At 43.1% G+C, this 14597-nt stretch overlaps 1 protein-coding gene across 6 annotated transcripts in view; it reads right to left on the bottom strand.

Moving 5' to 3' along the window:
- Nucleotides 1–14597, bottom strand: part of ATP8A1 (ATPase phospholipid transporting 8A1) — a 1103292-nt gene that overhangs the window by 86899 nt on the left and 1001796 nt on the right. For all 6 annotated transcript variants that reach the window (XM_078678248.1, XM_078678246.1, XM_078678250.1 and 3 more), the window contains 2 exons: nt 11745–11833; nt 11159–11251 (listed from right to left, as the gene is read on the bottom strand). In XM_078678248.1, coding sequence (XP_078534374.1) covers nt 11159–11251; nt 11745–11833 — 182 coding nt within the window. The remainder of the gene's footprint in view (nt 1–11158; nt 11252–11744; nt 11834–14597) is intronic.

The raw sequence follows: 14597 nt of genomic DNA, 5'->3' as shown, positions 1-14597 counted from the left end.
ACGAAAAGTGGCTTCTTATTAAGGATACAGTTAACCACTTGATCATGGATCTCTATACTATGCAGCTTGGCCTGGCCCCTGAAGATAATACGGCAGCGCAGGCTAGATGGGAATCGGAACTAGGTAGACAGTTGTCCTTGATGATTGGCATGATATATACTATAGAGCATGCATATGGCTAATAACAAAGCCACCAAGGAAGCTTCCATCAAGATTGCCACATATTGGTATTTGACCCCTGTCCGTCTACATATAGGTAACTCAGAGCGTAGTGCGGATTTTTGGAGGGGATATAGTACACTTGGGACTCTGTTGCATATTCTGGGGGAATGTCCCCGTCTAACCCAATTTTGGAAGGCCATATCGAAAGACGTGGACACGTTCTTACAGACCCAAATGCCTAGGTTGGAACTTCCCAACCCACTAACATTTCCACTCAAATCCCGCAGGGGCAGACTAATAGGCCTTGCATTGGGGACAGCACATCAGACGATCTTGGCTAATTGGGGCACTGAAAGAGGGCTGACTCGCCAAGGTTGGCTTCACTGCTTGTGGCATCTGCTGGGGATGGAGAAGATTACCATGATGCTATTAGCACAAGGGGAGTCTTATCTAGAGATTTGGAGGCCATTCATCTCACTCTTTTCTCATGAGTTCACGGAATTGACCTGCCCTACCTTTAGATTACTTTGCCTAACTGACCCCACATCCACACCGTCGGTAAGCTGTTGTGCACATGTTGACAATAATATTTTTGATTATGTGTTCAGTGCCCATGGGGGGGAAGGCCCAGCAATGGAGTGAGGTGGGAGTTGGGGTTTGGTTAAAAGTTGTTTGTGTAAGAGCGGGCGAGTGCACCCTTGTGCGGTCTCATCTATGTCACTGATTTGTACTATCTTTGATTGGCAACAATAAAAACAACTTTGAACAAAAAGGAAGGATGAGCAATGGACTGGCCCAGATGGAATGGAATTGCTAGTTTGGGTAGGAAAGCAGCTCTAATCTAAAAGACAACTTGTCACGTAAAAAGCAAGTAAAAAGAGGTAGGACACGTAGTGCTTGCAACTCGCTCTCCCATCTTGCTGAAGTTATGGCACCAAGAAAACGGTTTGTAATGGTTAATATTTGCAATTGGCAACTGTTAAGAGGCTGAAACAGTGAGCCCGTCAAAAAGATTAAGATTAAATTAAGATCCCCTTAAGGCATGATAAATGTACCAGGAGGAAACATGGTTGTGAGACCCTTCATTAAAACACAAGACAATGGGAGACTTAAAGAGGGATGGCTGGTCTGGAAGGCAAAGGAAATTGACAAGGCTGCTAGGTATCCCTACACAACACAGCCTTTCTGAGCTAGAGAAAGGGTAAATCTGAGGATGTCAGACAAATGGTTCTTCAAGGAATCCAGGTAGTTCTCAGCTTACCAGGTGACAAAACTGTTTCACCTTCTGGCGCAAACCATCTAGGTGGAATGATGGGGGGCAGAAAGAATGACATTTATCCTGTGCAGATAGCTGGAAAGAAGTCAGGTGCCCTCGCTCAGGTTGTAGGAATGAAGGTAGAAGCTCTGGAGGTTGACTGCAAAAATTGTCCCTCTGACTAACAGAGAAGGTCTGCTCTGAATGGTTGACTGATCAGGCGGCATAGGCAGAGGTGCAGAAGAGATGCACACCACATTCTTTTCAGTCAATCCGGTGCTACTAGAATGATTTGGGCCTGGTATTTGGCAAATTTTCCTCAGAACTCAAGGAATACACTGTGTAGGAGGAAATGCATAATAAAGAAGAACACTCCACTTTAACCAAAACGCGTCCTCAAGCATCCTCACATTGGATACTGGAGGACACAGAACTGTTGGGAATGAGTGTTTCTGGTGGTAGCAAACAAACAAGTTTCTTATCTTAGGTAACAATGTTTCTAGTAAATACTCCATTTAACCCCCGATTTCTCCCTTGCAGAATATAGAATATACCCAGGGACTAATCCAAATCCAGACGATTCTTCAGGATAGCTCATGCGTGCTAGTAGGTGGCATAATTTGGTTCCACTTTGGCCCGATCAACCCCAGAAGTGACAAATGAAACCACATATAAGCACCACCCAAGCGCTGACGTCAGTTTCTTTCTGGACACTGTCAGTGCCATCCAACATGTAGCCCAAAAACAAATATGTGACCTAGTGTGCAGATCTCTCTTTTGGGACCTTTTTAGAAGCATAAGAGTCCTTTCCACAAAACAGGAAGTCAGACAGATGGCGAGAAATCTGCGACTGAATAGAGTAGTCATCAGAAAAATTGTTACCAAAGGTAAGGAACATGTTCTTCTGATGGGATATATCTAACTGCAGATTCCTCCCCTTTAGAATAGACACCAAAACTCAGACCAAAATGTCCTGCAGGACTGAACGGCCAAAATGCCCTTTCTGTCGGACCTGTCTGTCAGGAAACAATGCTTTGTGAACGTGCACTGATAAACAAGTTACTTGCCTTTGATACTGCTTTAGTAGACTTTATTTAGCCATAGATTCCTCACTTTAGAATATTCTGCAGATGTTAAACTGGATCCAGAAGTTTTCAAGCAATGGGCAGGTAGGTTGCACCTTTAAGCTCAGAGTCAGCGATGTGGGCCAGAAATGATATGTGCAGTACCTATATGTTGCAGCTTTTGAGGAACCTAGCCACAACAGGTGGAATGAACAAATAAGGTAGGAACGGCAACCGCGAAAAAGCTGAAATGGCCGATTAATAAGCACTAAAACCCTGCTGAGCCAAACAGAAGAACCTGAGAAAGAGGTGCAGAAAGGGGACTCTCTGTGCTTAATCCAGAGCCACAAGAATAACTTGGGCCCAGTCTGATCTTCTTGAGAATTCTGGGCAGGAGTGGTACTGGCTGAAAGGCGTAAAGGAGGCCAGAGCTCCAATTGAGACGGTACGCCCCTACAAGCGATAGCCGCCTGGGAAACTCCAGCGTGCAAATCTGCTGATATTGTGTGTTCTCGCGGGGGCAAACAGATCTAACCATGGCTCTCCCCACTCCTGAAAGAGATGCTGCACTACCTCTGGATGTAGACGCCATTCGTGATCCGCTAGGCATCTCCAGCTGAGGTTCAGAGAGCCGACGGCAAGGTACGACTCCAGGAACGGCTCCGGGACCTTCATTATTTATTGAAAGAAAGGGTAAACTCATCTGCTCACTGAACCTGGTACAGCAATCTGAATCTACAAATAAACTGGCAAAAAACTGTGAGAATTGAATCAAAAACTATGACCCCATAAGGAAGTGTGGTACCATTAAGAAAAATATCTTAGAAGAAACGTTCTGCCATTGAAGACTCAACAAAAACAGGATTAAGAGGCAGCCACTTTAAAAACCAAAAATAGAGCTTAATTGAATCAGGAAAAATCAGGTAAAACTAAATTAGGAAAAACAAATGAAAGACCGCATGTTGCCCAAATATGTTCAACAGACCTCAAGGTACTTCAATCCACAAGGTGAGGAATCATGAATTAGCCTGCTGTTTGGCTGATGAAGATTCAGCCAGACTGTAGCACAAGGGAACTACTGCAAAATTTGGTGTTCCAATGAGTAAGGAGATCTGAAGCGGGCGGCTCACACACCATTCTTTAGAACAAAATCGTTGTCTCATGGGTAAAAATTGAAGGACTAGAGTCTCTTATAATATGAGTAAAAATTGAAGAAGGAACTGAAAAAAGGGGTTGCAAAATAGAGAAAAGGACTGACAATTCAGTACAGTTTCCAAAACCGACTAGAAAAAAGAAGAAAATCCTGTCAATATGGTATAGTTTACAAAATCTTCTTGGAAAAGGGGAAATTATGACAGTTGGTTAAGAGTTATCATATCAAAATGCCTTTTTCATCTGATGGATACTTATGCCTGCACATTTCTCACCTGTAAAGCAGAACATAGAGCAATACCCTGCCTAAGTAGGAGGGTTGATGGATGGTCAGACAACAAAATCCTGCAGAACCGACCAGGCAAAGTGTCCATCCCTACACACTTTAGAGTATAGGCAGTGGTGCTTAGCAAATGTGTGCAGGGATGCCCACATCACCACCTTGCATTTCTCTGCAATGGGAACACCTCTGGCCACTTGACAGTGCCTACTGCATAACTATTCTGAGCAAGGGATAGTGCCTACTGCAGTACCTGTGACACCAAGCAACGAAATTGCTCCAATTGCCTGAGTAAGCAGATTTGGTGGAGAGGTGATGCGCTGATAAGATGACATCCATCACCTCCGGTGGCAATTGAAAATAACCCAGATGTCACCGCTCAATCTCCAAGCATGTAAGTGGAGGCCTTGGAGATTGGGGTTAAGAACCATTCGCCCCGACAGGGAGAGAAGGTGCAGCAAGAGTGGAAGTCTTAATGGGGGACATGTGGAGAAGCGCAGGAAGTCTGCATACCACACCTTCCTCAGCCAATTTTGGGCAATCATTATGACTTTGTCTCGGTTTCTGTGAAACGTCCTTAGAATCAAAGGTAGGAGGGGAAACCTGTAATACAGCTGAAATGTCCACCTCAACTAAATTCCCTGAGTCTCCCCTTGACGGATACTAGAGGGTACAGAATTGCTGACGATGAGCATTTTCTGAAAAGGTGAACAAAACCACCTGAGAAGTGTCCCACTGAGCATAAGATGTCCAGGACTATCTTTCGTAGAAGACGCCACTAGTGATCGGTAAGATCAGGCTGTTGCCGCTGACGTTCAGAGACCTCCTAGGTAATTGGAGGTAAGTCAGATCCCTTAATGGTGTACCCAAGACCACAGTCTCAACGCTTCCAGGCAAAGGAGGCGAGAGCCTACACCCCCTTGTTTGTTGACATACCACATTGCAGTTGTATTGTTTGTCAAGATCTGGACGGACTGACCTTAGATGGTGAGGAGGAAGGTCTTTGGTACCAGCTGAATCACCTGCATCTCTAACAGGTTGATGTGAAGAACCTGTTCCTCTGCAGGTGAGACTTGGGCTCACTGACTGAAAAGCCCAGGCCGAACAGCAGAGATACTGGCGACCACAAATCCCAGAACAACACCCATGGCGAATTTGCTTTGATTAGCCAGTAGTCCAGGTATGGGAAGATAGGGATGGCCAACCTTGTGAGATGTGCCGCCACCACTGCAATCACCTTTGTGAAGACTTGATGTGTCAATGCCAAGCTAGAGGGTAGTACCGCAAATTGGTAGTACGTAGTACCCACCATAAACTGATAGTGCTGCCGATGCCACCTCAGGTTAGGGAAGTAAACATCTTATAGGCCAAGAAACACTGTCCAGCCTCCAAGCTCCACTGCCAGCAGAACTTGAGCTAGGGTTAGCATCGTGACCTCCTTTTTGAGGAAGAGGTTCAGGCCTCTGTAGTCCAGGATCGGACGCAGACCGCTGTTCTTCTTGGGCACCTGTAAGTAACATGCATAACATCCCTGTGCCTTTTCCTATTCCAACACTAACTCCACAGCTCCTTTCTTCAGACATGCTGCCACCTCCTGTTAAAGAATGGCCAGGTGGTCTGAGGGGGTGGAGGAAAGAAGGCAGGGGGGCATAAGGGGTGAAGCCTGAAGAAAAAGAAGGGTGTAACCGCTTTACACGATCTGAAGGACACACTGGTCAAATGTGATGGCCTTCTAGGCTGAGAGAAAAGAGGACACGCTCCCAGCTAAGTTATGGGCTTCCAGGCTGAGAGAAAGCAGGACACACTCCCAGCTAGAAGTGGAGGTTGGGAAGTAAACTAGGTTTGCTTTCCTGAAGGTGCAAGGAAGGAGAAGGGGTGCTAAATGGAACCTTGGCCCCTTCCTCTGGATCTATGTCTATACTGCCTAAGCAGTGGATTTTGCTGCTGCTGGTCTTGAGGAAAATATTGTTGCCTGTTGTAAAAGGAAAAGCCCCTAGCGAAGCCACGAAAATGGTGAAATTGATGGTAATCCCTTGAGATGAAACATGGTTGTAAAAACAGGGAAGGAGTGGTGGCCTTACTGGTCTTGAAGTGCTATAATGCAGAATTGGCTTTGCTGACAAGCGCACTCCGTCAAGCTATCTGTACATCCACGAAGTTCAATGTTCTCAGTCCGGCCTGCCTCCTGATCGAGACTGAGGTACCCATCACCAACGTAATTAAGTCCTGAACCACTCCTTGAATATGCCAAAACATATCTTCCGGCACATGGGGGAACTACCATTTGGCCCATATTCCACAGGGCATGGGGGAATCTTGCTAGTAGACAATTGGCATTTATGGATTTAGCTCCAAGCTGCCCACAGAGAAGGTGTTCTTTCCTCATGCTCTAGGTGCTTCAACTCTATGTCATCGGGGGTGTATCAGAAGGTCTCTCCCGATTGTCCAGAGCAGGAAGCCTCAATCAATAGGCTTTCAGGCAAAGGGCAAGTAGAGAGGAACAATCACCGGGAGCAAGGCGATACCAACAAGCAACCAGCCTGTTAACAGTCATGGCAGAGGAAGATATCTCACACGCTGCCATGACTAGCTCTAAGAGGGCCTCGTTAGAGGGGAATAGGGGTTCCTTTGTAGTGATAATGGCAGGATCATCTTCGTGAGGACATTAGTCTTTGTCTCTGCAGTCGGAGATGCAGATGTTGTGCATCTGCAGCCTTCACTATGATCTTAGGGAGAAAAATCACCTCAGGTATTGGTGGTCCAGTGAGGAAGTCAATAGCACCTTCAGGAGAGGTGTCCAGGCTGCTTGCAGATGATAAGCCTTGAAATACTCCTTGTGGATCTTGATCGAAGTGTATATTCAGGGTGTCTGAATCAGTGCCAAAGATTTCAAGCAGCCTTTCCCTGTATTGTTCCTCTGCAATGAGGCGCTTTGCCTCCCTATGAGATTGCATTTTGGGAGTGGCATTAAGCACCAGTGGTATTGTTTCCGAAGTCAGAGGTGGAGGCGGTACTGGTGGTAATAGCACTATCCATGGCATCGTGTATCGCAGTGTGAAAGAAATGCTGGGCCGGCACCAGGGCCATAGGCATTAACAATGGTTATCAGTATGGTGTGAAAGAACCCATACGGATGCTGGTTGGCACTGACACCTTAAAGGAAATAGAGTGCATGGCATTGAGAAGCTCCGCAAAGACCCGACCCAGTAGTTGGTATCTTGGGGTATGGTGGAGTTGGTGCAGGGTAGACAGACAGCGCCGTTCCTGACGCCGATGAGTCCAATGAAGAAAGGGGCCAGTTTGGGTCCCGTGGAACCAAACCACTGGATCGAGGCCATTCAGAGGGTGATGACCAGCTCAATGTCGACTATCTCTGGCTTCGAGGATGAAGGTTCTTGGGGAGTGGACTTACCTGTTAAGTGCTTCAAGCTCTTTTTATGTGTCCTCGTCTTACCCCTGGAGAAAGAGGATGGAGACTTTGAACAGTGTCTGGAACTCTTCCAACTCAGCTGGTCCTTCTTGGCCCGAGCCATCAAGAGCTTACCTTGCTGTTCCTTTACGGCCTTTGGGGGCATGCTTCAACATGAAGCACTGGTCCTGGAGTCATGGTCCGACAATAGGTAACAGAGACACACGACATGGGGGTCTGTGACAGACATTTGTTCCGCGTAATGCCTACAGGGTTTAAACCAATGCTTCTTGGAAGGAGACATGGTACTGCACAGCGATATTACATTTTGTGAGGAAACCTCATCAGGAAGTATGAGCTCCTGCTCTGATTCGAAGGGCATCAAAAAGGTAACTGACATTGCACGGGCGTGTGCTGTATGGCTTTAGTTACCTCACATGACACCACTTCTGGCAGCGATCTGAAGCCAGCATGTGAGAGCTTTGAAGTTCCCTGATCCAATGTGGCACCTGGATTTGTTCTAAAGGTGAAGAATCTGCAGGTAGACATATCCATAAGAAGCAGTTATGGGGGATGAAAAATCTAAATGCAGTACGCCTCCACCTAAAGGGTCCCTTTCCCATACTATGTACCAACAATAAGGTAAAGGCATGTGCAGGTAGTGAGGAAAGTGGGTGGGAATCACTAATGAGAATGGTGAGAATTCATTTCTTAAACACAGCACTTTTGACATAGAAAGACTAACAAATTTGCAGAAGAAACCAAGGAGCCAAAAAACAAAATAGGCGCTGAGCAAGGGCAGCTCTTCCTACAATGGTATGAGGAGCCAAACAAGTATAAGCAAAAATCCCAAGTCTGAGGAATGTGACATACTTAGGAGAAACTAGAGTACCAAATTAGTTAGCTTAGGAACAGAGATAGGGCTTGCCTACCAAGTGCTCTGTCTCCTCCATATCGACTCCCCAGCTCACTCAACCGCAGGAAAAAGAGAAATAGATTTAGATCCAGAGGGATGAATCTGTTGAATATGTTCCCCATGCCAACCAATGGGGCCAGGGGTCTAGCCGCTGATGTACTCTGAAATGGAGTGGCACCTGTGAGAATCCTGGCGACTAGAGCACAATGAAATAACATGCAAGAGAGCTCTGAGATAACACTGACAGAGAGCCATGGACAACTAGAAAGGAGGCTAATTCCACTACTCGGCATCAGTCAAGGGCCTGTGTACAGTCCGTTCAGGGACACAGAGACCACTGAAAATGAAATCCTACTATTACCTTAGATAGTTTTTGGCAGATTGCAGAACAATTGTCTAGAACGCATTTCTCTTCTCCCCACTCAAGGGATACTGATAGGGGTCCTCTCCTTTACAGAGTGGTTTCCCCCTCCTTCACAGATCTATTACAGTCCTGGACCAAGGCTTCCCTGCTGACCTCTCTGACAACTCTTGCAGCTATACATACAAACCACTCCAAGGCCTACATGCCATTAATGTATCTCCCTCAAGTTTAGCTCCTGTCTCACACGTTAAGATTTACTCGTTAGGACAATCCACAAGCAGGGTCATAGCTTCCTTTGCCTAAAACTGTACACCATTTTATGTTCTCTTTTTTTCCTACACTGCCTTTATGTATATTTGGCATTGTGTTCTTTTAGTTTGTGCTTATGTGGCAATTCTGTCGGCCCATTTTTAGACTGTGTCCTATTTGGCACTGTGTTCTTTTAGTTTGTGCATATGTGGCAATTCAGTTTGCCCGTTTGGACTGTCATCTTTTTGGTTTCTACTAGTGACTGCATCTCTGTAAAGTATATAAAGGGAACACTAGAGTGATTCAGGGCAGAAGAAGCCAGTCTCTAAGGCGTACCACTGGGATGTGTGTCGGTCTTCTGCCTTGGTTAGCCAATAAGCATCTGTGCCTGCAAATACATTTCATGTGTTCCTGAGCAATGGTGTCTGTGTTTTCTTTGCGCCACTTCCGAGAAGGGTTGGAAAAGGTGTTCAATGACAATGTTTCTCTAAAGCAGACGTGGGAGGAATGGCTGCAAACACTAACAGTAAGCTTGCAGCTTTTGAGAAGATTTCCTTGGCAGGTTCTGAAGCAAGCATTTAAAAAGCAAGTTCAGGCTCAACTTTGGATACTAGTCCTCCTAAGGTTCTAGTTTGTGCTGCTCCTTACATTAATGATCTGGTTAACACACTGTTTAACACGTCTTTGGAAGAAGGAATAGTGCCCACTGCCTGGAAAAAGAAGTTAGTGATGCCTTTACTGTAAAAAAAAACAAATGCAGACCCACGCTGCTTGAGTAACTATAGACCAATCTCTTTTCTTTCAGCACTTGGAAAAATGCTGGAAAAATGAGTTAATGGCCATATTAACAGGTTTATTGAGGAATATGAATTTTTCTACCCTCTCAATATAGATTTTGCTCCGGGTTGGTACTGAAGTAGCGTTGTCATAGGTCACTGCACTCATTATAACAATTTCGACTGTGGGAAATAAACAGTGCTGATTCTGCTTGACCTCTCGGCTGCATTTGAGAAAGTGTCCCTCAAGATTCTCTTTAAGAGATTGGAAGAAGCAGGAATTGTAGATTAAGCTTGAAGGTGGTTCAAATCCTTCCTATCTAATAGACTAATATGCAAATGTCCTGTATTTGGGGGCACTGGTGGAACTTCTGAATAAACTCCAACTGGTGCAGAAAGCTGGAGCTCGTCTCACTCTGAATATCCCTAAAAATCAGCCCACAGGTGATGGCCTTAAAGCACTGTATTGGCTTTCTATCAGGCAACAAGTCAAATTTAAAGCGTTAATGATCACTCACAAAGCAGAACACAAAAGAAGTCCTACTTCCCTTCTGGTAGGAGTTGAACTATAAGTTCCGAATAGAGCACTCCGATCAGCCACCCAGAACCTTCTTTGCATTCCTAAAGTCCGAAAGGCCAGAATGGTGGCAGATCCTTTTGCTTGTGGGGAGCCTGGCTATGGAATACCTTGCCAAAATAATTATGGGAGACTAAAATGGAATCAGCTTTTAAAACTGGCTTAAAACTCTTTCTTTTAAGAGAAATGCAGTTGAATGTTAGTTCCTTAATTGGCTAAGCGCTGAGATGCTCCCTGCAGGAGGAGCTGTGCATGCTCCATCAAATGGATTTTCATTCATTCATTCACTTGGTCATTGGGTTGGAGGGCAGAGCGGATAAAAAATGCTGTTTGCTATGACTAAACTTAAATAGGAGCTGTGATAAGTCAACAGGCACACACAAAAATATATTGTAACCAATCAAGTAATTTTAGTAGCCTTTTGGAGTAACAGGAATGAGCATTCTGTATTTGGAATGAGACAGTTGACCTATAAGTACCATTGCCACTACTATGAACATTAGCCATGGTTCTGTATGTTTTATGCTTTAGCACTCACATGAAAAAACACAACAGTCAGTCAAAGGTAATGACAAACAAAACTACCAATGAAACCCAGAAAAACATTGTATTGAATCTATGATTCACTGTCATGCTAGCTAGATGTCAAAGAAAGGTAAAAAAATTCCCAGCTCCAAAGTGCCATCTAAATGAAGAAACAAACCCTGAGACGGAAATGGCAACTGTTAATGTACTAGCTAAATATTCCAAAGCGAATTTAAAGTACTCGTATCATTTGACAATTACATTTCTCTAATTCTCCACAGCTATGCTGCCTTAAAATCTTTTCAACAAAGCGGACACACCACTGTAATTCTAGTGTAAGTGTATTCCTAAATATATTACAGGTTACAGTGTAAAGTATGTAGCATCTAAAAGTGAATCAGGCTTTAGATTGAAATCAGTCACTCTTACCTTTTACCGTGTACAACTACCCCTGGATCTTGCGACTTGGCTTCTAGCTCCTGCACTTCATCGACCAACGTCTTAAAACTGGTTCTCTTAACGCTGCAATTGAAAACGTGGATTATGGAAAGAAAGGCTCAACGTGGAAAACTTGCATCTAAAAGTTTTAGATTAAGTTATATTTCTAAGACCAATTTAAACTATATAAACAAAGCACTTAATTCAACAAAAATCGAATTAACATTAAGCTTTTTTTTATTATCACAACTACTAAAAATGTTTTTTAATTTATCACGTCATCATGTAATATACTACTGTTTACTATGGATCTAAGTAGTGACAGTAAGACCATTTTTGCATTTTATTCCACAGGTACATAAATAAGAAGTGAGGTTCTTCTATGTCAATAAGTTGAAAAGTAATTAGTTATGTAATATTATAATGTACTATTTACTACGGACCAAAGGAGTGATAGTAATACCATCTTTGCATTTTATTCCACAGGTACATAAAAAAGAAGTGAGTTTTTTTATGTGAATAAGGTAAAAACTTTCAGGTACAACATGCTAATAAAAACATTGTTATTTACACTCACACTTTGTATACTACATCCAAAAGTAAAGATGTCACCGGAATAAAAAGAAGACCCATCCAGAATACGCCAGAGCTGAACATCATGTTAGCCTGAAAAACACAAATCAGGAGAATGTATGAGTATTTCTCATCTGTGGATGAAAGCAGACCCTTTTATACTGTGCTGTTTCCAAATGTTAGCCACAGAGGAAACCAAACTGTAGTACATTTTTATACAAAGCATTTAACTGAGAACCGAAATAGCTATTTAATGCAGCCAATCTGATACAAGATATGAACAAATTAGGAAGTGTGCACTTTGTGCCGCATTTCTACATGAGGTTTTGAAAGAACTAAAAGTACGCAGCATCCCATTTACCGAAAAATAAGCGTTTCTTTCATCCTGTAAAACAGGGAAATATTTTTCGGAAAATTGTTGATGAAATGTTACACTGAGCCTTGTGCAGTTAACAAGACGCCAAGAGTGTAGGTTAACGCCGAAAAAAGACATTCTAAAAGCAGAAAAGAAACACAGATGGTTTGCTTGAAATTAAGTAGTATGTCAATTAAATATTAATTTATGATATTATTGGATTCTGCAACAGCCGGAAAATATTACTTTCAAACGCTTTCAATTGTTTCAGTTGCACACCAGTAGCCAAATAGGAAACAAAAACAAAAGAAACCTTGTGAAGTAAAATCATACTAAGGAAAGAGAGAAAATGAGCCTTGGTCTGATTTTTTTGTACAATGCGCTAACCCTCTGCAACAGAGGTACGCACTACTGCTGCATGAAAAAGCATTCTCTGATTAACAAATTACTGTCTGTCAGTTGGCAGCAATTACAATAGTACACATGCCTTGGCAGAAATTAGATGTCCAAGATTAAAAGCAGCATACCTGTGTCCTGATAGGCTAACAATTAGTTTGTTTCATTCCTTAGAGTATAATTAGCTCTTAAACATGGCTCCATAAGTCTGTCAAACAGAAAAAGTGAGGTATGTCAAATGCTGTCATTGTTCTAAAAATGCAGCAACATTTCTGGGATGCCGGTAGAAATTTTTTGCCATTATGGGTAAAAAAGAAGGTAGGTCCACGTTACAGCATTCTGCTTCTGTTGTATGAAATGAAAGCGCGATACTACCGTGGTGCGCGAGAGGCCTCACGCCGAGTCAGCCTCGGCTCTGACGCTCATGCGTGTTACACGCACGCGGCAATGCGAGCAGACGTCGTTTTACACGGGGCACGGCAGGAGAGACAGGCTGGACCGACTGAGTTTATGTGATTCCTAAACCTGTGTAAAACAACGCGGTTGAACATTTCGTTTTGTGTTTCAAGTACTGGAATTGTTCTCAGTGTCTTTCAAAAAGAATTAACACAAAAAGCAACAAAAAAAAAGAATCACTTTCCCTGCACGGCAGTGATTTCTGAATGGCAGACCGAGCTGTAGGTGTAAGACCATCATGAACCCCTGACAGTCACGATTATCACGACGGGAAAACATGCTTGCCTTTCGAATTCGCAGTATATTGCTTGCTACACGTCTGCCAGTCTAAATTCCCCAAAAATGTGAAGGAAGGGGAGACGTATCTTCAACTACTGTCTTCTCAGCTTCCGCCGGTGAAAGAGCAAAAAGTGATAATGTAGCTCTTAGGATGTTAATTCTAACCATTGTCATGCTAACTACGGCAGACGGGACGACTGGAGCTCACCATTCAGTGGACCCGGCCTTTGGCTTTACGAATGAACATCATGAGTTGGGAGAAGACTTTTTTTGCGTCATATTTGAAAGCCCTACGGTTTTTTGCTTAATGCAGTTAATCCAAACTTAAAAGATTTAAAGCTGTCATTCGTATTAAAGACAGAGTGCCTCTTTGTATATTTTGGAGGAAGAGAGGGAAATACATTCCTCCTTCCTTTCTACCCAATAAAGCGCCTCCCCTTTCTCTCAAGAACCATTCTTTCTTTCTAACTTTTCACATCTCTGTGCTCGCAGAGAAATCATTAGGGAAATAATAAACCAGCCCTTCTTAGACAATGGCAGTAACAGGAGCAGACTGTTCCACATGGACTCTGGCTGCCTCTGTTAGCGGTTTACAAATTGTTCTTAATGTGTGGGATTTACGATTTATGCCAAGTTTTGTTCTTCTAGGCCCTGTGAAACCAATGGAATCCTGCCTCAAAAGTAAGCGGCTCACAGGGAGAATGCATCTTGAATAGAAAGCCTAATACATTAGAAAACATAAAATCCCCTTCACCCTTCTAAGGAAAGTAACTTTTAGCCCAGACAGCACGACATCTTATGCGGTATTAAAAAAAATATGTAATGGTTTTTTTTTACTTCCTAATACTTGTAAATGGGATGAGCTTTAACATATTTCTTTTTTTTGTAATTGGCAGAGTACGGTACTAGTATCTTTTAAACAATAGCTCCAGTAAAAATGCTATGGTTTACCTGTCTTTCAATACTTGGCCAACAAATTAATTGAACTAAGATGTTGGAAAAATTATTCAGATAAATTGTTTTTAGGCCTGAAGGAGTGGCGGTTTTTACAGTCCAATTTTATATAATTCTTTGCTTGTAAATGTAATTTTCGACGTTCACGGAGATCGGTATTCTCCCAAAATTTATAATCGATCACTTGTTTTCTGAAAGTATAGATACGATTTTTGCTCATCTTTTTCTTGCTAGATTTCCTTAAGTCAACACACAAACTTTCTAAATTGTTCTTCCCATTTAAATGTCCCATGTAAGACATTTCAAAAGAAAACGAAAACATAAAGAGGAGGACATTTGTTTGAATCTAGACGGTTCCTTTTTTGGAACGGAATATCATATCATTGCAAACGGGTCTACAGCCATCTGTAAAGCAAA

The sequence above is a fragment of the Lissotriton helveticus genome, chromosome 2_2, assembly GCF_964261635.1.
Source record: "Lissotriton helveticus chromosome 2_2, aLisHel1.1, whole genome shotgun sequence".
In the NCBI taxonomy this organism is placed as follows: domain Eukaryota; kingdom Metazoa; phylum Chordata; class Amphibia; order Caudata; family Salamandridae; genus Lissotriton; species Lissotriton helveticus.
Note: the sequence above shows the minus strand (reverse complement) of the source record. Positions and strands in the feature narration are given on the sequence as shown.